The 27,040-nt window shown below is 39.3% G+C and overlaps 1 protein-coding gene across 11 annotated transcripts in view; it reads right to left on the bottom strand.

Moving 5' to 3' along the window:
- Window positions 1-27,040, bottom strand: part of TMCC1 (transmembrane and coiled-coil domain family 1) — a 252,278-nt gene that overhangs the window by 18,717 nt on the left and 206,521 nt on the right. For all 11 annotated transcript variants that reach the window (XM_070492932.1, XM_044753885.2, XM_070492934.1 and 8 more), the window contains one exon: window positions 3,957-4,891. In XM_070492932.1, coding sequence (XP_070349033.1) covers window positions 3,957-4,891 — 935 coding nt within the window. The remainder of the gene's footprint in view (window positions 1-3,956; window positions 4,892-27,040) is intronic.

Raw genomic sequence — 27,040 nt, 5'->3', positions numbered from 1 at the left:
CTGTTTTCCTAGGTCGTTCCTATTTTCAATGCATTTTGCTACAGCTGAACTTTTTTCTATGGTAGCACATTAATACCACAGACACACTATGAGAACGGTTTTTAAAATTTTAAAAATTTTTTTGAGGAAGATTAGCCCTGAGCTAACATCTGTTGCCAATCCTCCTCTTTTCACTGAGGAAGACTGGCCCTCAGCTAACATCCATGCCCATCTTCCTCTACTTTATATGTGGGACGCCTACCACGGCATGGCATGCCAAATGGTGCTATGTCCGTACACCAGGGATCCAAACCAGTGAACTCTGGGCTGCCGATTGGAAGGTGCCAACTTAACCGCTGTGCCACCAGGCTGGCCCCTATGAGAATAGTTTTTAGTAGCAAATTAAATACATGTTAAATCCTTTTACTGTGTGACCTGGCAAAAGTCACTTTATTTTTCTAGGCCTCAGTATGTCATCTGTAGAATGAGATTATCTAAGGGTCCCTTCTATCTCTAAAGTACTAAGTGAACCCAGGTGCCATTAACAAATTTGCAGTAATACCTTAATGAGAAGAAGAGACAGGGGACAGGAAGACTCTGAAGTCAGCACAGATCTCATCACTAAAAAAAAAGTTCTAAACCTTGCCTCCTACCCTCCCAAAATACATAATCTCACTCATATCTGAGAGCCCAATGCAAAGCTCAAAGACAAAACACTTTATAGTCAAAGGTTGAGGTGAAGTTCAGATGCAAACTCTGCTACAATGAATTCCTAGGCTAAGTGCACATGGGTGCTCAAGAAATACTATTCAGTCATGGCACAATTATGTGGATGAAGAGAGAAACACTGTATTCCATAGGCTTCTGAACGTTTCTGATTATTCCAGAGTAAACAGATGGTCTCGGGCAAAAATCTTGACCTGGTGCCACCACTGGAGTAGAGAGCAATGGGAAGCACATTCAGTGAGTGACATTATTGAGAAGGGACTCTGAAAAGGGGAAAATGAGGATGGGGTGGAGGTTTCCTTAAGTATGTTTCCCCTATTACCTACCTACACTGTTGTACTAACTTGAGAAAACTTTCCAGAGCTTGTGCATTCACAGGATTTTATAAAAAATACGTTAAAAATAGTAACTCAATTTTTAGTGAAATGAACATTTTGACCTGGAAAAGGCCCAATACCCATTGTCAATTACAGTCAATGATTCTTAGAGCTAGACTATAGACAAGTCTTTCAATCACAGAGATTTCAGGGTTGAGCTTGGGAAAAAACCTGTCCTGTTTTTTCAGTCCAGTGAAAAGAACACTGGCTTTGGAGTCAGATAAAACTGGATTTGACTCCTGGCTTTACCATGTACTGAGTGACCTTTGGCAAATTTTAAATCCCCAGTAGGCCTCAATTTCCTCATCTGTAAAATGGGGATAATACAATCTTCCTTGCAGGGCTATTGTGAGGATTAGCAAATACATGTAAAGCCTCTAGCATTATGGACATCATAGGAGTTCAGTAAATGCTGTCAGTGGTAGTATCTTTCTCCTCATTATTTGAACAACAAGCAGCAACACTGTGCAAGGCCTCCCTCCTGTCAACTCAGAAATTAGTAAAATAAGCTAAAGCATCGAAAATAAGCAGAATTGTATCTAGATCAGCCATCTAGGCATTAACTGGTTCTTGGTAACAGAAGAATCCTTGAAATCCATCCCTAGCCTACTTCCTTCCTAGACAAAAAGCCAATCCTACAACAGAGTAGAAATAGAAATTAGTAAACAGAGGCTACTGCAGGCAGCTAACTAACAGTGTGGAGGAGATATGGAGGAGAGAAAAACACACTATAAAAAGCAGACAAAAGAACTTTAAAAAGCAAGGTGTCTAGGACCATTTACTATAGAGGCAAATAACCTTATGCTCTCACTGACCTAAGAGTATCACTTTAAGTTAGAACCACTGTTTTAAGCTATTTCCAATCAAATTAGGTTCAATGTACATACTACTCTGTTAAAAGAAGGTAGAGAAATTCTCCAAAAATGCTCAAAATGTGAAAAGTTTTGGTGCTTAAAAGAATAAGCTTCAATCTGTGGGAAAAATTTCACTTATGTGAAACTTTCCTAAGACCAACAAAAATTAGATAAATATATTTACTGTGTAAAGACATATGTAACAGGGGAGAAATCTCTAACTGCTCTACACATGGAAATACTGGTGCAACAAAACAGTTGAGTAAAACAGTTGTGACTTTTCCACTGCCTTTCTTGGGGAAAAAAAGGCTTGCTTTCTTCAAGATTCTGTTTTAAGGAAAGACCATTCTAAAGCTGAAGTGACAAAAGTCAGATTATACATGTCTTCCCCTAGCCCCCCCAGGTTTTACCTCTGCTTTTGAAAATTCAGAAGTTTTCTTTATTCTCTCTTCATTCCATAAAACTAGTCATTTACCTACTGCAGAGAATCCAGAGTGCAATGAAGAAATGCATTGGTCATTACCTCATAACTGGCTTGGACTTGATTCTTCTAATGAGGTGATAATGAAGAGCCAAAGTTCTGTCTTGTCTCAGTTATTTTAAATGGATACAGAGGGGCCCTGGGAGACCTGTTTTCTTCCTCTGATTTTCTCACATTGGGCTACATCTGCCTTGAAGACATAACAAACTCTCTATGAATTTTAAACTCTGGAAGAATTTAAAACTGGAATGTTTGCTATCCAATCAAAATAAAGGGGTCAAAGCAGGCAGTTGTTTTCTTGAGCAGCCGACTTGGAACGCCCAGGTCTCCATGTTCAGAGGGGTGTATTTTAATAGCAGCAAGTGCAGCTGCTACCTAACATCAATCAAGCATTTATGGGGCTAGGCATGAACTATGTGCTTTACATAAACTATTTCATTTAAATGTCACAATAACCTTATTAAGGACTATTATTATTCATACGTTAAAGATGAGGAAACCATGACTTAGAGAAGTTAAGAAATTTGCCCAATTTTCAAGGTTAGTAAGTAGCAGAACTAGAATTTGAACCGGGAGTTAGGTTTAACATGGTACAAAGGACCAGGTGTTTTATTTTTAGAGTCCATTTGATTATTTGTTAGTTCAGTTCACTGCTTTAGATATGGTTTTCCATGCATATTAAAGAATACTCCCAATTCATAACAAGGGTAATAGACATGTTTATCCAAATTAACTTCCAGTCTAATCTTTCTACACCAATTGCCCAGATAAGTATATTTAAAGCCAAATATCTGCAGAGTTCATTACATTTTGGTTGGGCTATATCTTTGATTTTTAGAGTTCAGAAGGTTATAGATCTTTTGAATTCAATGTAGTATAGCTATAGGCTGTAATGATTTGTGGTTTTGTGGTTCTGTGAGTGTAAATATTTTTTATTTATTTTTTTCCCCCAAAGATTGGCACCTGAGCTAACAACTGTTGCCAATCTCTTTTTTTTTTCTTTTCTGCTTTTTCTCTCCAAATCCCCCCAGTACATAGTTGTATATTTTTAGTTGTGGGCCCTTCTAGTTGTGGCATGTGGGACGCTGCCTCAACCTGGCCTGACGAGTGGTGCCATGTCCACGCCCAGGATCCGAACCAGCAAAACCCTGGGCCGCCGAAGCGGAGCATGTGAACTTAACCACTTGGCCATGGGGCCGGCCCCAGTGATTATAAATAAATAAGTGAATGCCTTAGAAAGCTTGAGCTTTATTTGAAAGTCTGAAACTGGAATGGAAGATTGGAGAACTAAAGTAATCGTCATCTCCTGACTAAAATGCTTCATTGGTATGTGATCTTGGGAGTCATTTAACTTTGCTGTGTCTCTGTTTTGCTCCTTATATTAGGAACTCATGGAGATGTCATATGACATATCTAAAGTGCTCTGGATACTCCAGAGAAAGACATTCTACAAAGACCTTTTAAAGCCACTACCCCATGTCCAAAGGGAGGGGAACCCCAGACATAAATAATTTAGGATTTTAATTCCATATAACTTACCTATACCGCTCCTCCTGTAAGGCCTGCATTATTAATGAATAGTCCCTCTGATAATGTTCCTTGAGGGTCTCAAAGGATTCCTCTAATCTGGCCTGGGTTTCCCGGATCTCCTGGATCTCATGTAGTAGTGCATCAAATCCTGAGCTCTGCATGTCCAAGGTGTTTGTTTTGGAGCTAGACGCTCCTACAGCAATGCCTCCAGTGGTGCTGTTGGCACCCACTGAGCCTGAAGTGGCACTAGAACAATCTTCCTCACTACCATATTTTGGGCTCGACTGAAAGTTTGAAATCACTCCCAAAGCCTTCCCCCCATCATCCACTTGCCCTTCCTCTAAAGAGTCCTTCAGATTAGGGATGTTGTCTGCACTGCCAAATTTATTCCGAATTAGTGAGGCGATCTCTCTGGGCTTTGAGACCACAGCTCCTGCTGCTGAATGGGTCGCCTGGGAGAAGCTTGAAAGTCCACCTTTGACACTGTCTACCACACCTTCACTGAAGCCAGTCACCTTTGCTCCCACATCCTTTAGACCCTGGTGCATGTCTCTGAAGACGTCCTTTGGCTGCCGAGGGATCCCATTCTGCTCCACCTCTCGAAGCTTTCTGTGGTAGTGCTCAAGCTTCTTTTGCAGCTGGAGGATGGTTTGGGCAGACTTCTGGTTCTTCTTCTCAAAGACCTGCTTGATACGGGCGGCCTGCTGCTTGTCTGCGCTGTTGGCAAGCTTCAAGTACTCAGCCACGTTGTCATCCCTGGCTGTTTGTGCAATCTTGATCTGTTCTGTGAGCTTCAGGATCTTCTGCTGCAGGTGAGCAATGGCAGCCTTTGTGCGCTGAGGGTCTGGTGTTCCATCCACAGAGTCTGTATGGATGCTGCCATCGGTGCTGGATGCTACTGCACTGGAAGTCTGGGCAAGACTGCTTACTTCCAACCGCTCGATCTAGCATACAAGCAAGAGGTAGATGTTAGAAGGAGACCAAGAGAACTACTTCTCCAGAATCAATGGGCAAAAATGTATTGAAAATTTATCCACTCTCAGATCTCAGCACAGATAGTGGACCTAATTCCTCCTGTCCTATACAAGCTCCGTCTCCCTGTTGGTACTGTCCTCATAAAAGTATACTTTGCTTTAGGCAAAACAGATAAATGAAAAAAGATTTGCACAAGATGTAAGCTGGAAGTATTCTTCCTTTCTAGAGGACTTATTACAGTATTTCTTTAAATAACAAAGCTCCCCTAGTGGGTTTAAAGCATGAATTAATTCACAAACATTGTTCACACATACTTTTATTTTGAAGCATATATATGTAAAACAAGGTACATCTGTATTTCAATTATACGAAAATCACTTCAGTATTCAGACCACCTTAATTCTAATCCACGCTCTCAAATTACAGTCATCCAAAAATGTCAGCAAAAACAGGTACCTTACTGGCTACATATAAAAATCTGATTTTTATCCAAATCATGTCAAGGGTGACGGAATCATTCTCTCTATTCTAATAAGAGACACTTAATTGGTAGCTGGAGACAGGTGTAGGTAAGAACGGGAAGGTACTGTTGAAAGTGGCTAGGATGAATGTAGTACACTCTTGAGATTTAAAATCCCAACTCACAAGTAACTGCGACGAACTTGGGCAAGAAAACGTGAACACTCAGGAACAAGGACAGTAAGAGTAAAGTAATTAAACAAATCAGTGACTAAGTTCAGGCCTTTTGGAGCTCAAATTTTGTGAATTCTATCCAGCAAGAGATTTTTATTAGGCAAGGGACTCTGGAACACATACAATGACTATCCTTTTATATGGGTAAGCAACCATTCAAAGGAACTGAAGAAAGAGAAAAGCTGCTCAGATTTGAAAACTTCAAACTATCATACTTCAAAGCTGTTAGCCAAAGCTGGGAGAGGTCAGGTTTCCCTAAATCAGGAGAAAAAGTCCTTCAAGAAAGTGCCCCTGGGTGTGGCTTCTAGTGGTGAATTAGAATAAGGCCCACGCAAAAAGGCTTGAGAAACTGCTCTCTATTGAGCAGTTACAGAAATAAATAATAAAATAGCCATCTGAGGGTAATAAAAATTCCTAGTAAGAGTGTCAAATTACACTCAAATTAACCTATATACAAATTACTGTATATAGGTTATCCTCATATTTTAAAAAGTAGAATTACATTTTTTGTAATGACAGCAACACACCAAATCTGAAATATTCACGAAATGCTGATAATTAACTTCTCAGGCTAGAGATGCACTCTCTTTTTTGCATTTTGGTTGTATCTCCTCAGTTTGCCATCTGAGCAAAAATTATGCTGATCTATTACTCTAAACACATTTACTTCATTCCTGGATTCAATACATTAGTACTGATGTGAATAAAAACAGTATTATTTTCTTTCTAGATGAACAAATGGGAAATACTGTGCATTTAAATAAAATCAAAAGACAACTGAAAACTGAAATGAATAACAAAATGACATTATGCTCCACTAATAAAAAAGAATATGCAAAATAGTTAGGGACTAGCACAATAACTGTTTTTGGTCACTTTCTCCATCTGCCCCGTTCATCTTTAGGTGCATGCTAACAAGCAGTTTCTGAAAGGGTCAGAGGGAAGGCAAGAGAAGGAGGAGTCAGAGTTCCAGATAACCAAGTCACCAAGAGTTGCAAACAGGAGCTTCTGGTACCCCACTCTCTTCAGTGCCTTAGGTTCACTATCTTAGGGTACAGGGTTCCCATTGTGTGATTTTCTTTCTGAATGGGATTTCAGATCCAATAACTATAGTATGTAATATGACCCCGATTGCGTACTTATGTTGAATAGCTCAAAATCTACCACAATATAAAAGGAAAGCAAATATGAAATACCACTAGGTCCAAGACTACAAGCTTATGCATGGTCTAGTTTTCTTAGATTCTTTGCTATTAATTTGAATACCAACTTACATGTAATCTGTTGTCTAAAGAAGAGTAGATATAAAAATCAAGTTTATTACTTTGGGAGGATAAAAATTGATCATATTGATGAAAAGATGGCATTGGGACTAGAATTCAAGGGTTTTATTTTTTTTGAGGAAGATTAGCCCTGAGCTAACATCTGCTGCCAATCCTCCTCTTTTTGCTGAGGAAGACTGGCCCTGAGCTCACATCCATCTTCCTCTACTATATATGTGGGACGCCTGCCACAGCATGGCTTGCCAAGCAGTGCCATGTCTGTACCCAGGATCCGAACTGGCGGACCCCAGGCTGCCAAAGTGGAACGTGTGCACTTAACTGCTGTGCCACTGGGCCAGCCCCAGGATTTTTCTTAAACATACACAAAAAGGCACGTCAGAAAAACTCTACTAGTGAATCTGGCTACACGTAGTGTAGTAATGAAGCATGGATTCTGGGATAAACTGCTTGGGTTCAAATCTGGCTTTGCTACTTACTAGCCATGTGACCTTGGGCAAGTTACTTAATCTCTGTAGTTCATCAACTGTAAAATGGGGATAATACTAATGCCCACTTTGGAAGACTGTTGTGAGGATGAAATGAGTTAACAACATAAAAGTGCTCAAGACAGTGCTGGGCACAGAATAAGCTGTAAGCACTGGTTATTATTCTTGCACCATGTATTAAAAGAGAGACGACAGGCCCAAAATGGAGTCACCTGTGCTAAGGTCACGTCGTGAAACCAAAACTTAATACCTAACCTAAGTGCAGTTTCAGCCTCTCCTTTAAACAGAATGTAACCTTTAACCAGTCAATCTGGAATTACCTAGTCAGCAATAGTGAGGTAATCCAACGATAGACCCCTCTGTCCCCCTAGAAAGGTAACCTTGCCTGAAACAATCCACTCGTTGCTAGAAATTTCCTTTCTCTGTCCCCTCTGCCTATAAAAGCCTTTCATTTTGTGCAGCTCTTTGGAGCTCCTTTCTATTTTCTATTTGGGATGCTGCCTGATTCATGAATCATTGAATAAAGCCAATAAGATCTTTAAAACTTACTCAGTTAAATTTCGTTTTTTAACAGATTTGGTGGCAGCATCGAGATCCAAAGGAAAACTTCTGACGGCATTCAGGAACAATGAGAAACACAAGCATGGTACCTGTGAACCCTTTTTTTAAAGATTAGCACTTGGACTAACAACTGTTGCCAACCTTCTTCTTCTCTTTTTTTTTCCTTTCTGCTTTTTCTCCCCAAATCCCCCCAGTACATAGTTGTATATTTCAGTTGTGGGTCCTTCTAGCTGTGGCATGTGGAACGTCACCTCAGCGTGGCCTGATGAGTAGTGCCATGTCCTCGCCCAGGATCCGAACCAGCGAAACCCTGGGCTGCTGCAGCAGTGTGCGAACTTAACTACTCCGCCACGGCCCCCCCCACCCCCAACCCGGGAAGCCTTTTGAGTTCTCTTTCTTGCTGTTTCTGAGGGCCCTGGGTAAGTTCCTCTGGATTCTGAGCTCCACTCTCTTTGCACTGAGCTCCAGATCTAACTGACTTTCCACAGTTCCCCAATTGTTTGGAATCCTAGTCCAAAGTCTCCATTCTCTGGGGTCTGCTGGTTCAGTCCTTTCTCTAGTCCAAAGATTCCATGTTGGGAACTGATGGTGGTCACCTTCCAGAGTCAGACTGGGCTCGACTTAAAAACCGGACTGGGTTCAGGGTCTGACTGGGTCCATCTTAAGCTGGACTGGGTCCAGTGAGTTTTATGTAGGTAAAGGCTGTTGCTAATGGGAATCTCAGAAGCCAAAAAAAAAAAAGCTGCAAAAATTGGTTAGCATGGGTCTAGCACTTAAAAGCTGTTAGAGCATTTGCCACCTAACTCTAAGACTCCTTTGTTAGGATAAGTTGGTCACAGAATGGGTTACATTGACACTAAGTCACCTGTCAACCTCAAGAAAATTTCTGTGCAACAAGGTACACTGTAAAATACCACACAATCTCCAACCCAGTGGCATATCCCTCTTAGGTATTAGTTTGGCTCCAAGAGACCCCAAGACTTAGATAAAAAAGAATGGGGCCCTTAAATTCCAAAGAGCTGAGCATGACACCTTCTGGCACACTTGCTTATTTTTAGGCCTAAAAACTACAGTCCCAGAAGCTACAAACATCTACAAAAAGGGAAAAATCTTACTAAAAACAACCTAGAATTACAATCGCCATTATGGAGGAAACACTCCAATCCACTGAAAGATTTACTGCAAAAGGCTAATAAAAAATTAAAGCTACAAGAGGTATCTAAAAGACTGTAAGACTGATGCAACTCCTATTGCTCCCCTCTATTCTCTTTTACTTGAGTACTCATTCTACTAAGCCTGTCTGAACTGTCTGTCTACTCTGAAGAGACTACATGACCGTAGGCAAAAGTCTGCCGTTAGTGGCCTTACAGACACCCCTGTATCTACTTTTGAAGGAGGACCCCCATATGAGCCCCTCCCAGGATTAATGGGACTCTCAGGGGTTTTCTGGGAAATTCCTATGTTATTCCTTTAAACAGCCAAGGGAAGCTAAAATTAAAATTAATGAAATACCTTGCCAAATTCTGGTAGATACCAGAGTTACACTCTCTACTTTAAACCCTACTTGCTTAGGCCCCTGAAGATGTGATCCTGGGAAAACTGGCAGAAGCCAAGGAAGGGTAAGAATTCTTACCAGAGTCAGCTCTCCCGAAACTGTGTCTGTGGTACCCGGAAGAGAAAGGAAAATAAGATATCTTCTGTGATGAGGATTTTAGGCTGGTTAATTTTAAAACTGCAGATGAGAAGCAGGCTCCGAGGACTGGAGTTGCTTGCCCTTTGTTGGGAAACATCTACATTTGTAAGGGAAACCTCCATCTGTAAAGATGCCTCCCTCTCTGTGATGCGGGGTTGGTGAGCCGAGGAGTCGAAAGAAAGATTTCTTGGACTCCCAAGATCTAGCAGTAGTGCTCTTTTATTTAGAGAATAGTGTGGAATAGCATGGGGACAGGACCCATGGGCAGTCAGAGCTGCTGCTGCTGCTGCTTCTGCTGCCCACGCTGGCATGGGGACAGGACCCATGGGCAGGCAGAGCTGGTGCGTGGGGACAGGACCCACGGGCAGTCAGAGCTCCTGCTGCTGCCCGGAGTTGAGGGTTAGGGCTAATTTTATAAGGCATAGGTATGTGAGTCATCTCTTTACCAAGATAAAGGAAAGAACATGGAAAAAAGTTAAAATGGTATCAGTGCAGGTGGGGTCTGGCCATTGCCCACGACTTTTAGATAAGAATCAAATCGGATTAAGTAAAGGCCAGAAGCCACCACCCTAAATCAGTTACATGAGGTTGCCAGACAGTAACCAACTTAAGTTCTTGCCTCTGGCATTAAGAGTTTCTAGAGATAAGGTCATCTCTCTTCTTCCTGGTACAGAGAGGGAGGCACCTTTTACAGATAGAGATTTACCTTACAAATGTAAATGTGTCCCAACAAGGGCAAGTTCCATTCCTCAGAGCCTCCTTCCCTGTCCCAGTTTATCAAAAGCAATCAGCCCCAAATAATCCCGATGCCAAAGAGATATATCCTGGGGTGGCCAATTTCAGGACCCTACAAGGTCATCATCCCCACTTCCTTCACAAATGCAAAGGTCTCTCAAAAGGGCAAGCAAAATTCCAGTCCTTGGAGCTTGCTTCTCATCTGCAGTTTTTTAAAATTAACCAGCCTAAAATCCTCATCATCTGTGCCAGGAGGAAGGCGGGATGGCCTTATCTCTGGAAATTCTTAATGGGGAAGGCAAGGACTTAAGTTGGTTACTGTCTGGCAACCTCATGTAACTGACCGCCCCCCCCACCCCCCAACATCCTCCTTTGTCTTTAGCTGAAGATAGTATTTAGGGTCGTGGCTTCTGGCCTTCACTTAATCCGATTTGATTCTTATCTAAAAATTGTGGGACCACCCAATGGCCAGACCCCACCTGTTGTCTTGTAAAGAGATGGCTTACATACCTATGCCTTAAATTTAGCCTTACTCTCCACCCATGTTTGCAGCAGCAGCAGCAACATGCCGGCACCAACTCTGCCTGCCCATGGGTCCTGTCCCCATGCCAGCAGCAGCAGCAGCTCCCCATGCCAGCAGCATCTCTGACTGCCCGTGGGTCCTGTCCCCACGCAGCAGCCCTGACTGCCCATGGGTCCTGTCCCCATGCTATTCCATACTATTCTCTAAATAAAAGCGCACTACTGCCAGATCTTGAGAGTCCAAGAAATCTTTCTTTCGACTCCTCGGCTCACTGACCCCGCATCATTCTGCACCCTCTTTGAGGATGCCTCTTGAGTCCAAGGGGTGGGTTGTTCAGTACTGCCAGGAATATTTACTGTTTGCCTCAGCTGAAAACTGACAAGATAGCTGAAGGATTTTTTTTTTTTCTTAAGTAGCCCTATGGTCAGAGTTGGCCAAATTGGAAGCTAATATTCAGAGTCTGATAGGAACTTTTTTAGGTCTTCTCCCCTAACCTAAAATAAAACTATGTACCCAGAGAGGAAAAAAGCAAACAACTTTCTGAAGCCTTTATGTAAGGAGTTACTAAAACATTCCAAAGATAAACAGCTTTAAATCCAGAACACAGAAACATTTTTAATTTCCATTTTAGTTGGAAATCTTCTCCCTGATATAAAAAAGCAAATTGAAGATGACGTAGTTGTATGGGTGAATCAACCTATGATGCCATTTGAGTTGCAACCCAATTCCTTGCGAAATTAAAGGCAATTATCATACAAATATTTACAAAATCAGAAATGTGGCTCCAGAAACAATTCAAAGTCCATCTATCCTTTTCACCAACCCCCAAACTTCCCCCATTTATCTCAAAAGGCTTCTAAGTATTGTAAAAATTCTGTTCTTAGAAAACAAAGGTCTTTCTTGGAGGAACTTGCATTCCTTCCCTGTGCCTTTGAGATGTAAATGTTTTACCTGGTCTTCTATGGGAACTCTTATCTAGACCATCCCCAATTCCTAAGACTGAAAAAAAAGGGAGGGGGGAGGCTTTAAAAAAATACACAGTGCTACAGAAACTCCCTTGCCCAAACTCTAGTCCACAGCTTCTACAAGATTACTTGTCAAAGACAAATACAAATCTTAAAGTGTCTTCTCCACAAATATTAGTAGAAAAAGCTTCAGCCATCTGAGCAGCTAAACTTATTCTAACTGTTCTTTTATAAGCTAGTAAGTTTTACATTATCATACCTGTCTTATGGTTAAAATTTTAAAACAAAAGCTGTAAGGTCTCTGCATCTGTCTGTATGTTTATATGTATCTATATGTACATGCTGTAGATGTGTGGTATTTTCCACCTCTGGATGATATTGCCAAGATTAATCTATAAAAGAGCCCTATTTAATTGGCTTTAAGAGAAGTAAGCGCTTATATGAATTAAGTATTCATAAAATTCTCAAAAATATAATAGAAACTCAAACCCTTTTCAGGTTCATGAGATCTGGGAAAATATTCAGTATTAAAGCTAATTTAAGTCTGTTGGTTTAATTAAAATAGACACACCTTTAGAGTTATCAACACTGAATTTAATGCAGATATACAACTTGTATTCTACCTGAGTTTACTAGTCAAATTAGTTCATGTTATCCCTGTTATAAAATCCGTCAGCAAGAAAAATAACTTGGTATGATGAAGTTTTAGTAAGTAATCTAAACATAAATGTTGAGAACAAGTGAATTAAATAGATGTAAGTGGAATAAAAGTTTTTAGACAAACTTAAAAAGTTTTCCCACATCTTTTAGGTAAAAGTTTTAAAGTTTTGCTAAGTTAAATTAAATGATGAACAGTCATTGAATGTCTAGATCATTTCTAAATAAGATAAAATAGTGAAACATTACTGAATACAGGTTTACCTACTTTTGGCTTCATATTACAAAGGAACTAAAGATATTTAGGCCTATTAGAAAACATGTTTTGTGCCACACTAAAAAATTTACTATGAAAAAGCATATGTTTCTAGAAATTATAAAAAGTATAAATTTGGCAAGCCAGAGAATGCTAAGTAAAAGACAGTTCACAGTTGTTTACTCCTTTATTTTCACTAAAAATTAAGGTTTTTAAGGGTTAAAAATTCTAGTATATGTAATTAAAGCTACTAGAAATATAAGGGAAACACCTCTGTATGCAAGAAAAGTAGGAAGTTTGCTTGTGGTAAAAGAAGGTATGACACATGGAGATGCATTTTTGTTGAACAAAAAGAAAGCAATTTCGTCCTCAAGTGAGGCAGGTTACTCAGAACAGGAAAGAGAAAAAACATAGAACAAAATCTGAATGTAAAAGGGAAAGTTGTAGAAGGTTTGTGAAAAAGGAATCTTGGGAAAAGAATTTTATGTGTGATCAAGCTGGTTAGGATTAAAATGAATTTATCTGAGTAAAAAAATGAGTTTTAATATCAAAAGTAAGCTGGTACAAAATTACAACTTTTTTCTCTCTCTGTTAAAAGGACAAAGTTTTCTTGGACTATTGGTCCACTCTTGATAAGACACTATGAAGGGTTTTTCTTTACCTTTTAAATAATCTGCCTGGATAACAAAGGATTCTGTGATGTATCAAAATAATTTCCCATGCTTCATGTTGTCTTTATCAGGTCTTTGGTTACTTAAGAAAACGGAGTAGGTTTTTTTTTGTTTTTGTTTTTTCACAACTATTTAACTTTATTTGCCTGCAAAGTCTTTGTCACTAGGGTTAAATGGATATCTAAGTATTGTTTCACAGTGACCTATGACCCTGTTTGACTAAGTATTTTAACACCTTTTGATATTTTTGACAGATTTCTCCAAATTCTAAATGACGTCTTTTTGACCTTGAACTTCCAGAGGGCCCCTAGAACATCTCAAAATATTTGTTTTCTCTCCCTATAAAAAGAGAGATGTTGAACTAATTAGGCTTACTTGATATGTTAAATTACAAGGGAAGCATTGTCAAATGAGAAGTAATACTAAGCCTTTATGTTGCATTTGTATAGGTATATGAGTGTTCCAGAAATTGTATAAATTCTCCAGAAATCTGATATGTCCTGATAATAATGTGATCAGTCATAATTCCAGTTATTATTTAAAATGCTGTATATCACAGAAATAACTACATTTCCTTATCAAATATTCTCATCAGATCCTTAACAGTGAGCATTTTTAAGTCTTTGTCATTTATAAGAGTGATTCTTTTACTCAAATGCTTTTGTAAAAGTGTTCCTGCAAAAGTGCTTCATCTTCAAGGAGATTCTTGGAAAGGAGTTTGCAAGTAGAGATTTCTGATAACTTTAAGATCATATAACTGAACTGGAAGAATTTTAGGAACTAATGGAAAAACTGGATTTAAGCAGAAGTAGAACTAATGGAAAAACTGGATTAAGTATTAATTACTTGGGGACTGAATGAACCAAGGAGGATGACAATAATTTTTTATGATTTTTTGTTTGACATATTCTGGTTCCTTAATGTTTTGTTTTTTCAGATGTAAGGAAACCTTTTCTCTTAAGCTATCTGTGACTTGCAGCAATTTGGTAAAGTATATCTTTGTAAACAAAGACGAAACATTTACTTTTCCTTTCTACTTGATCCCCCCAGAATTTAGAAACTCTTGAGTATTCTTTTCACGGCAGTATAATTAGCTCTCTGCATAAGTTCAATAAGAATCTCTTCTCCTTGTAACAGGTCACAACGGGAAACACTGGTTATGTTACCAAGACTCAGATATGACCAGACAGCTTTAAGAAACTAAGGTTGACTTTATAGAGCCAATAAAGTCCCTTGGAAAAATCAGCCTGTTACCTTGCTTACAGGGTTTGTGGCAGCCTTACCAGGTAAAATCTGATGGCAAGTCCTTGGCTTGGCTTCCTGGACTTGAGAGGCTTTTAAGAGTTCAATTTGAGATTCCTTATGGAAGGTTCCAACAAGTAGTCTTAAAAGGAGCCTATATGGTCAATCACTATTCTTGCTACACTTAGGTAAATAATCAGGCCAAGTTTAATGCAAACAAATTCATTTTACTGTGAGTATCTTTGGCAAAAAAAAAAAAAAAATAGGGATGACTGTAGAGAGAAAAATTATGTTTGCACCTTTGTGGATATTATATTCTAACCTTGTTAACTGTCTTCAAGGTTTTGTTTTATACTTGTAAACTAGACTGGATCCTGAATTCTTCTAGTTTTCTCAAATATCTGGCTATGACTCCTCAAACTAACATTTCCAATTTTCTCCCATCCTTCTGATTTGGAATCACTAAGAACAAATACTGTCCTTGAGTTCCCTGGAAGGGACTATACCAGGTCCCCCTCACTACCAGATGGCAGCCAAACTTCAGGGACTTGAACCTTGGGTCCACATCTCACAATTAAAAAGGGCTCCTTCAGACTCCAGGAACTGCACACCAGATGGGGGCCTAAAAATCAAATTGACTAGGAAGGAAAGTAGCTGACACTAAGGCAGACTGCTTCCTCCCAAGACATTGGATCAAGAATGTTTCTTTCCATTCCTTCTTCCCTCTCTGACCATTGTTTTCCTAATTCTTCTACCATGATGATTCTTTTGTCCACCTTTTGCCTTGCTCTGGCCTGGAAAGACAGTATCTCAGGCTATTGCAAAAGGGGGTCATCCATCCTCCAAATGACTTCTGGACTTGTCACAATGCTGGTGATTCTGTAGTTCCCCCCATCACAAACTTGTCCCTGATTTCCAATGCTTCAGTTTCTCTGGTATAAACTCAGCACCCTCTCTATTGTGTGAGACTCCCTAACCCTGGGGGTCCATTTCCCTTGTCTCTGGTTAATCCCAAACCCAGGGAACCTTGTGTCCAGGATCTGCATGAAGAAAGGGACACAAGGCAAGGGTAACCAGAATAAAAACTACCCATGTGGTCTACAGACCCTTAAATTTTACTGGCCTCCAGAGTTGTCACTTTTCCATTCCTGAGCCACCGACTCAAAATGGGAATTACCAGAAGGTATTAATGATTCAGAATTAGCTTCCTTTGCTAGATCACTGGTCCCTTGGCCAGGAGTGAGTATGAATGAAGCTATGATCAGGACTTGCCTTACCTCTTGAAGATACTACAGAATCTGCTGCTAAAACAATAGCTACCAAACAAAAATTCCTAGACTTTCTTGCCAAAGTTGTTTTTTATAATAGGATAGCTCTTGATTATCTTTTAGCTGAGCCAAGAGGTGTCTGTGCTGTGGCCAACACCATCTGCTACACCTGGATTAACACTTCTGTGGAAGCTGAAATTCAGTTACGTAAGATCACTAAGCAAGCCACTTGGTTTAAAAGGTGACTCCTGGGCCAGCCCCAGTGGCCTAGTGGTTAAGTTCAGAGCACTCTGCTTTGCTAGCCCAGGTTTGGTTCCTGGGTGTGGACCTACACTGCTCAGTTAAGTAGCCATGCTGTGCGGGCAGCCCACATACTAAAAAATAGAGGAAGACTGGCACAGATGTTAGCTCAGGGCAAATCTTCCACAGCAAAAGGAAGAAAAAAAAGGTGACTCCTTCAATGGGGTCTTTCTTTGACTTATTCGATTTTGGTTGGTTTGGGTCTTGGGGACCACGGTTCCAAACTGCACTCTAGACCTTGGGAATTATCCTGCTTATGATAATCATAGCAGTCCCCCGGCACACGCTATTCTCTCAAAAGCTTTTAATGCATGTTTGCAGCTGCTAACTACCAAGCAAATGATCTCCCTAAGACTGAAATGCTAGAAAAGGAACAAAGAGAGTATGACTTAAGAGAACGACTTAAAAAACGTAACCTGAAGTTGTGACCTGCAAATACTACAGAGATGCAGCAGAAAGACATCATGACCTGTGAATATCACACAGAAGATCAACAAAAACTGAGAACTTTAGAGTGGTAGATAAGAATGATGCTAATGCCTTAAGTTTTGATCAAATCTCTCAGTCGAGAGTCTGATTAAAAGGAGGAAATTGTTAAAAAAGAGACCACAGGCCCAAAATGGAGTCACTTGTGCTGACCCTACATCACCAAACCAAGACTTACTACCTAACCTAATTGCAGTTTCAGCCTCTCTCAGGAATGTAACCTTTAACCAGTCAATCTGGAATTACCTGGTCTGTACTAGTGAGGTAATCTACCTGACACACCCCTTTTGTCCTCCAGAGAAAGATGACCTGGCCTGAAACATTCCACTCTTTGCTAGAAATTTCCTTTTTCTGTCTGCTTCTGCCTATAAAAGCCTTTCATTTTGTATAGCGCTTTGGAGCTCCTTTCTGTTTGCTAGATGAGATGCTGCCTGATTCATAAATTGTTGACTAAAGCCAATAAGATCTGTAAAACTTACTACATTCAATTTTGTTTTTTAACATATGTAAGTGGTTCTTTTTAAAAATTCAAATATTAAAAGATTCCAGAATATACTTCTTTCCAAGATCCTTCACATTTCAGGCATAAACAAGGGATACGTAGAGAGTTTGAACCAAAGGAATAATGTAACTCAACACTACAGTAAAAGTAATAATAGTCACCTTTCTTGATAGTTTGTCTTGTGGCTAGGCAGCTGGGCTAGCTAGTCTTCCAATTCTCACAAAAATCCTATAAAGTAGACATTGTTACCACTAATTTTCAAATGAATTGACTGTGAGATGCTTCCTACTACCTCATTACACGGCAGTTTGACAACAGCAGCAGCAATATCAGCTACTCAACAGGACTTCCTATGACCATATCCTGAAGTGCTTTCAAGTCTGATCACACTCACCAGTGTAGCAAGTCCTAGCTACATATGGCTGAGGTTAGAATTAATTTGTATTGAAAACAGCTAGGACAAAAATCAGACAGTTAAATATATTTTGACTACCTATTATAAGTAGGCAATGTGTGACAAAGCTAGGGATATGGTCAGAAGCCACGATTCATATCTAACTATTGCTATAACAAGCAGACTATACTGCTTTGTTTGAACTTTGTCTCTTACTATTAAGGATTCATTTGCCAGGCTTAAATTATCTACTAACTGATTTGAATTAACTGATCAGAAAACACCCCAAGAGAAAATTTAAACAGTGATGCCGATTAATCAAGGGCAGAGTGGAGGCATCTAGGGCAGGGTATTTGATAAAGCCTTATAATGGCTTATAATTTTCATTTGCAAATATATTAGAGATCTATCCACTTTCTTTAAGTGGATAAAAGTGTTAGAACATAGCAGCACCCAGCTTTGAGAACAATCATGTATAAAGGCAATATCGTGGAAAGAGCACTGACAAGAATAAAAGGACGAGGGTTCATATCTGACTTTGCCACCTTACTAGCTGTGGGTCTCTAGGCCACCTTTTTGTTCTCTTTGAGCCTGTTTTCTCATCTATACAATGGGATTATCATTTTCTGATAAGATTACTTGCAAAAATGTGAAATGTGTGTTAAATAAGATTATGCCTACCAAACATGGTACGCATTTAAGAAATTGCCTTTTTCTATTTCTTACCAGGTTCATTACTCAAAATCCAAGTATATATCTGTAACTAGAAAAGATTCAGAAATTCCTGACTTGATGTTGCTATCTTCAATAAAAGCCAACAGTCTTGTCCTGTTTACTAGAGTGATGAAGTCATCTTATCTATGCTTCATAGAGTATCAGCTCTCTTTCAGGAAATCTCATTTTCTGCACACTAAATAATCCACATCATTTCTGAGAAAATGAAGAAGGTATTTTAGGATAAAAAGAAGGGAGCAGAGACTGCGGAAGTCTTTGTAATTAATCTGAAAACAAACAGAAGCTTGACGATTTTGGTTTTTCTGAAAGTGGATCTTTTCCAAGGCCAATTTCATAGAATGGGTTGTACCATGGCCTGTGCAAGTTGATGTTGGGGTACCTGCACACCCAGTTCCATTGTTCTGCTAAAAGTTTTATCTCAGAGATACAACGACTGTGTTTTTGGATCAAAATTGGAATGCGTGGTTGAATTCAAATGCACTCAGTGGGGGCAAGAGGATAGAATATTTGATTTTGAGGAGACCACCTCCAAAATCCAATACAAATGGTAATCCCTAGAGATTCATAATCTTGGCCCAAAGAACCACACAGGAATCTGTCTTCTAATCAGTAATAAACACAAAGATGCTCTGGTTGGTCTTATAAGCTTTTCTTTTTCTGCCAGGCAGATTGTGCTAAGGAAGTAAAACAGGGGAAAGAGTCCTGCCTTAGTAGTTACACAGCTCTGGGTTTGAATTTTGTGTCATCATCTCCTTGAGTTTGCCTTTGCCAACTCCTCCACACCCCATTCCTAATGAAAGAAACCCCACAGTCTATTAGCATTGCATAAATTATATCTTAATCATGACAATATTTTTTACCCATCTCCACTGTCTCACTGTAGAAATGACATGCCCCTCCCTTCTTACAGTAAGCACAACTCTGTTGAGCAATTGTCTCAAGTGCAATTCTGAGTGACATTTAGTTTGCTGTGCTGTGGAATGGAAAGGAGATCTCAAGTGGGGGTAGTAGAAAATAAAAATGAACTAAGTTCCATTAGCCCACAGCCAGTAAGCCTTTCTCTAAGCATTCTATTTTTCACTTTGGAGCTAAAATCAAGATTCAGCTTACAGTCTAAAAAACAGGCCTTTTCACTTGTTATTTTTTCTCTCTTGATAAAGAATGTTTTACTGCTTAATTTTAAAAAGTTTGAAAAATCACAGATATACAAATTATACTCACGCCAAAAAGCCTGGCCAGTTCTAAATTTGGCACTATAGTTTCTCTCAAACTTACTTTTTCTACTAAGAATCACTTAAAGCCCTGCTCTCTTTTCTATGACCAGCAGTTTTCAGGTTCATCTTCATAAAAACAAAGTTTCAAAATCACTTCATGGATGATACTGCGTGTGTAACAATGAGTAGAGGATATGTTTGCTGCAAGGAGAATTCTGGTGGGGTTTGCTTTCTAGCTTTGTAGCTAAAGATACTACCATGTGCCTCAGCAAATTTACCAAAAAACTAAATCATGGATCACGTGGGAATAATGGAAACCTTAAATTTAAATTCAGATATGCTAAGGGTCACAACTGTAATGGTTCTTCTGACTTGGTATGCTGTTTCACACCTCCAGGCTTTTTGCCACACAGTTTCCTCAGCTAGTCCATGGCATGTTTTCCTTTCTTTTTCTGGCTAACTACGATTTATCCTTCAAGACTCAGTTCAGGTGTAACCTCCTCCAGGAAATAAATCTTTCCTGACAACCGCTCTCTCCCAGCTGGATTAATGGCTCCTCCTTTGTTTTTTTTATTTAAAGATTGGCACCTGAGCAAACAACTGTTGCCAATCTCCTTTTTTTTTTCCCCCTGCTTTTTCTCCCTAAATTCCCCCAGTACATAGTTGCATATTTCAGTTGTGGGTCCTTCTAGTTGTGGCAGGTGGGATACTGCCTCAGCGTGGCCTGATGAGTGGTGCATGTCCATGCCCAGGATCCGAAGCAGCGAAACCCTGGGCCACTGCAGTGGAGCACATGAACTTAACCACTCGGCCACGGGGCCCGCCCCTGGCTCTTCCTTTTTATTCCCATATATCTAGACATACGTCTCCAGCACTGTCCTCATCACATGATGTTGAAATGATTGTTTGGGTGCCTTGCCTCCACTGACAGTTCCTGAGGGCAGAGATCAGGTCACATTCATCTTTGTATCTCAAGAAGCTGGCACAATGCCTTGTACAAAGAAGATACCCAGTAAATGTTTGTTTAATATAAATGCTCATCAGCATCTCAACATGATCCTTCCAGATCTCATATGCCATGCAGCGACTGAGCCTATGTTACTATAAATGGAACAAAGGCTACAACTTTTTTTTTTTGAAATACAGCTTGCAATAGATGATATGCGTCCCTCCAAGGCTGCTGAGAAAAAACTGCTGACTGGGTTGCACATCAGTTTAGATTATTAATATCCTAACTGGCCCACCCTGCTCCAACCCAACTGCAAAATATCCATTATGGGATCTAGGGCTGCTGCTCAGAATTGCTTTGTCACAGGAGGACTGATGTCCTTACTATGTGGAAGACATCACTGAGGACTGGCACTGCCAGATGTACTTTGGGTTTGATGTTTAGACTTAATGGATTCACGTGAGCCTGGTCAGATGATTTATTGTCACTTTAACAAAACTTCCCAGAATGGCTCCTATGTACAGGGCTTATGTTAGGAATTTGAAGTAAAAACAAAACAAAACAAAAAAAGAAAAGGAAAAAGCTCTTAAGGAGCCTGCAATCCTAGTAGTGATGGTGTAAGTAGAAAATAACATGCTGCTTTGATATGGGTGTTATTTTTATAAGCACAGATTCATTGAGCTAGGAAGGAACCCAAGAGGTCATCTAGTCAAGAAAATTTGTGTTATAGCTGAGTAACAGATTTTAAGAGAGAGATCTCTCTCTGATAACTAAAAGAAAAAATAAGTGACATATACTGAAAATGACAGGTACATCATTCAACTCAACCAGGTTTCAAATATCAGTTCACCTATGCCACAGGAAGTACCCAAGCAAAGATGTCATGCTTGCATGTCAAGAATATCATAAGGATATACTAATTGACAGTTGGAACAGATGATCCAAGTTTCCTTCTAATTCTAAGATTTTAATTTTTGTTAAAAGGAAATAGTGACTTGAGCTATGGATTATTCAAAAATCATTCTCATAAGACTTCAGAATGAAGAATGATTAGTCTGAAGCACACAAATCTGCTAATGCTAAAATTAGATTCTATTTTCTGAGCATGCGCTAACCAGCCTAAGGAGAAGGTGACACAGAAATATGTTTTCACTGTTGAGGATTTTAAAATACATATAAAACCCATATGTACATAAGCCAATTTGTAAAACTTGCCACAAATGAGTTCCCCTTTACAAGTTAATTCCCTACAAATCCTACAAATACTTTTATGACACAACTCTCATTAAAACAAAAGATTTCTAAGCCCTGGCTTAATCCTATTTATTTCATGCAATTTCAATTAAAAAAAGTTCTAAAGCAATGAAAGAATTTGGAAAGCTCCATGGAGTCAGCGATAATCTGGCTCTCCTGAACTGGCTATTGTTAGGCTTCTTAGGTAGCTTGTGAAAAAAACAGGTTCTAAGGAGGGGCTGTCCAAACTATACATCCCCAATCCCTTTTTAGGGCCTAATTACTCTTCTTTCTCTTAAAATGGTTTTAAATATCATTCATTTGCTAATGACTTTCAAATGTATACTTCCAAACTATACTTCCCTTAACTCTAGACTCACATATCCAACTATCTACTCAGTATCTCTACTTGGATGTCTAACAGTTATTTCAAATTTACTATGTATAAAACTGAGTTTCTGATAAACCTCCAAACCTGCTCCTTCTACAGTCTCTCCCATCTCAGTTAATGGCTACTTTATTGATCCACATGCTCAGATCCAAAGCCTTGGGATCATCTTTGACTTCCTTTCTCTCACATACCCTATTCCAGTTAACGACATTAATAATCATACCTGCTAATACATACAGTATAGTACTTACTATGTGCCAGGCACTGTTCTAAATCCTTTGCATGTTCAGTAAATCAGTTCTTACAACAACACTACAATAGGGGTATTATTATTATCTCTCTTTTATATCTAAGAAAACAGAAGCATAAAAAATTTGTCCAATAAAAAAGTTGTGCAAGATCACAAAGTAAAGAAGTGGCAAAGTTAAAGTTTAAACTCAGTCTGGCTACATAGTCTGCTGTTGTTACCTGCTATGTATACTGCATTGCCCCAGCAAAAATTCTGGGTTCTATTTGCTAGAGAGATGCACAATCTGACCATTTCTCACTGAATCTCCACTGCTGCCACCCTGGTCTAAGTCACTATCAGCTCTCACCTGGACTACTGTAATAGTCTCCTAACTATTATTGCAATAATATTTTTATAATCAATTATCTGTAGAGCAGCCAGGGTGGTCCTTTTAAAACATAAGTCAGATCACAACAGTCTTTTTTACACTTAAAACTTTCCAGTGGCTCCCTATCTCAGTCAGAGTAAAAGCCAAGATCCTTATAGTGGCTTAAATGACCATGATATGACACCTGCACCACATCCACTACCTCTCTGATTGCATCCCTTTTTACTCATCCCTTTACTCCACTGCCACCAGCTACAATGGCCTCCTTGCTGCTCCTGGACTGTGCCAAGCATGTACCCATTTCAGGGCTTTTTCACTTAGTGTTCTTTCTGCCTGGAAGGCTCCTTAAAGACACCCGCATGGCTTACACCATCATTTCCTTTAAAAGTCTTTGCTCCAATTTCACCTCAGTAGTGAGGACTTCTCTGACAACCTTATTTAAAACTGCAACCTCCTCTTCTTCCATTATAAACTCCCTATTCTCCTTCTTGGCTTCATTTTTCTACACAGAACTTCTTTACCTTCTGACATACATTTTTTTATCTATCACCAAAAACTAGAATGTAAGGTGCATGAAGGTAGTGATTTTTGTCTTTTGTCCACTTCTGTTTCTCTAACACCTAAAACTGTGCATAGTGTAGCTGCTCAAATATTTACTGGATGAATGAAAGTATCTCCTCTTCACTTATCTATTCAGAGAGTATTTTGGGTACTGGTTATTTGCAAATTTCTTTCATTATAATCTGAAGTGCTTTGTTTATTTATTACCAAGAGGTCTTAAGAAGGTTATATTTATAACTTTATCTGTGTTTTAACAGGATCTTATTAAATCAGAAATTGACTTCTAATGTTCTTTTAAATATCTTACCTTCATACATTAAAAACATTTGGCTCAAAAATCAGATATTTCTTAATTAAAAAAAGCTTAGAATTGGCTTATACTTTTGCATGCATTGTACTACTACACATTAGTATTCCCTCTTTTGTTTTATTCAAAATATGAGTTGAATGCCCAACATTATTACTTCCCTATGTGAACTATTCAAATATTTCTAGGATTGTACCTAGGCTTACTCCTCAGATAGACATCTTTTGAGACTATGAAAGCTCAAGGTTCAATCTGGTTTATATGTAAATCTGATGATAATGATAGTAGCACAAGTAGTAGTAATTGAGTGTTTACTATGTACCTGGCACTACTGTAAGTGTTTTGCTTAGATTTACTTAGTTAACCCTCAAAATAACCTTACGAAACATATACTATTGTAATTCCCATTTTACAGCTGAGGAAAGTGAGGTTGGGGAGAGGTTAAGTAACTTGCCCAATGTGACATAACCAGTAAACAGCAGGGTCAGGTTTAATCCCATAGGATTTGGCCTACAATGCTTCTCATAACAGCCATGACCACCATCACTTGGAGCAACAGAAAAAGCAGGCATTGATGATTTCTACAAAATTAGACTCTGGACGGGAATCTCCTATTTAGGATTACATACTCCTCCCTAAGGTTTATTTAAAAAAAAAACGACAACAGAGAGATAGATGGCATGACTGAAGAAAGGTTAGAGAGATGTGACACTGCTGGTTTGGAATGGAGAAACCAAACCAAGGAATGCAGTGGTCTCCAGAAGCCAGAAGAAGCAAGAGAATGGACTCTTGCCTAGAGAACTCCAGAAAGGAACACAGCCCTGCCTATACCTTTATTTTTGCCCAGTGAGACCTGTGTTGGACTTCTGACCTACCACTAAGTTTCTGATAATAAGGCTGGGATTTAGCAGGGTAAAAATATTGCCCAAGTTCCCACAGTATGCAAGTGGTAGAGCTGGGATTCGAATTCTGATTGATCAGATCTCAGAGTCTATTCACTCAACAAATATTTCCAAGTGCTTTCTCTATGCCAGACGTTATTTTAGAGATTTGGGCTACGTCAAGGAAGAAAACAGAGGAAGATCCCTGAACTCTTGGTGCTTGTATTCATTAGCTGACAACTCCTGTATCTTCTCCTCTGCCACCCAGCTATACAAATAAAGAAAAATTTACCCTCCGGCCCCAACAAAAAACCATATATAGAGAGAGAGCATGAAGTGAGATACTACAGGAGATATGAAGATAGTAGTACTATGGTACTGTCCAAAAGTGGCTTATATAAGGTGAAGTATAGGTAAAAGGTAATTTAACATTTCCAAGACCTTTAAAAATTGATGACTGTTAAGGTATTAGAGAGACAGGAGGCATTCACACAGCAGGCACTTACACTGACTCTACAGCTGTATGTGCTTTATTCCATGTACAAAAAAGCAGCTATGTTCTCAAAATTAAGTACAGATTCTAAGAAAGATAATAGCCTGGAGTATCACTTGATAAAGATTTTATACTTTTTAACGAAGAGAAATTTGATCTATTTAGAAGTTTATCAGGAGTACAAGAATGACCTGTCTCCTCTATTTAAATAAACTTTTCTTAAAAAAATTTTTATTCAGTTGCAGGTGACCAAGTAACGTTAAAAATGCAGTCATTCTTGAGGCCGGCCCTGTGGCCGAGTGGTTAAGTTCGCGCACTCCACTTCAGTGGCCTGGGGTTTCGCTGGTTCAGATCCTGGGCGCGGACATGGCACCACTCATCACGCCATGCTGAGGCGGTATCCCACATGCCACAACTAGAAGGACTCACAACTAAAAAATATACAACTATGTACTGGGGGGATTTGGGGAGAAAAAGCAGGGGAAAAAAATGCATTCTTTTGTAATATAATGTTTAGATTTGCTTAGATTTTTCTTACTCAAGATCTATAATAACAAAGTCTGATATATAAACCAACTTTCTCAAATAGCACATAAAGGATATAATCTAGTTTATACTTCCAAGTTACAATGGGACAACTTGTGTCTAAAAAAAGACTAAATTAAACACATCTATGAAGAATTAGACTCATATGGATTTCAGAAGATAGTCCAATTGTTTCTCAGAGTTTTAAGCAGAGGTTTCTGTAACTACTAAGAGGGGTAAGAAATTGCTGAAATTTGGGCCCCAAAAGAATGAAAAATCAATGCATATCAATGTTAACTGACATAATAAGAAGGAAATTCAACTATTCAAAGATTTCTGAGGGGGCCAGCCCCATGGTGTAGTGGTTAAGTTTGGCGCGCTCCGCTTCAGTGGCCTGGGTTTGCAGGGTCGGATCCCAGGTGCAGACCTACACCACTTGTCAGCCATGCTATGGTGGTGACCCACATATAAAGTGGAGGAAGACTGGAACAGATGTTAGCTCAGGGCGAATCTTCCTCAGTAAAAAACCCCAAAACCCCACCAAAGACTTGTGAAAAAGCAAATTGAATGCTTAAGCCTCTGTGAAGGAATTACTTAAATGGGAAGGAACCAACATCACACCTGTTTCTGCATTTCTACACTCTGTTGGGGGGTGTGGGGAGGCTTGCCTGGGGGCAATACTAGCCCATCAGGGAGCACTAGGAAATACATGGGGCATTCCTTCTGCAATACACAGTCTTATCCAGTCTTAATAATTATCCAGTCTTAAATGCCAATAGCAACCTCACTGAAAAAATTCTGCATGGATTCTGGAATTATTCCAGATAATGGGAAAAGAGGAGACAGAGAGAACAAGATCAGCTGCGGATGCTGGTCCTTCCTATCCCTGTCAACACTTTCAAATGGGATGAACAATAGCAAGATTTGAGATAAATTACAAACAAAGTAAAAGTAGAAAAGTGTATGATGAAAATGACTAGTTCATGGATTTTTGCATATGAAAGGAAGAATATTTCTACCATGTATCTAGGTATCTGCAGGGTAAAAATGTAGGATAGCCTTGAGAAAATTAGGAGCAGACAGATGGGGGAAGGACAGATATCATGGTGCTATGATACTAAAGAAGCAGGTTGTAGAAAAGATTGAGACTTCTACAATTTAACTTATTTTGCAATTATCCTTTGTTTTCCTTACATAAAGCACTGGATATGGGTGTAATCCCTGCTTTCAAGAAACACATGATCTAGTTGGTGAGACAAGGAAATGATCAACTGAAATACAGGTCTGACTAAGTAAATGTTATAGTAGATACGAAGGCAAAATATTTCTTGAATACAGAAAGGAACCACGTATTCAGAAGAAGGGAAAGAGAACAGAGAAGGCTCCTTGGAGGAAGTGAAAAATGAAATGAGCCTTGAATAAGTTTTTGATAAAAAGAGAAGGTGTAAGGAAAGGCATTCCAGGTTGACAGCCCAGTATGAGTACAGGCTCAGAAGGA

Source organism: Equus asinus, chromosome 21 (assembly GCF_041296235.1).
Source record: "Equus asinus isolate D_3611 breed Donkey chromosome 21, EquAss-T2T_v2, whole genome shotgun sequence".
Lineage (NCBI taxonomy): Eukaryota > Metazoa > Chordata > Mammalia > Perissodactyla > Equidae > Equus > Equus asinus.
This window is presented reverse-complemented; position numbering and strand designations above follow the sequence as displayed.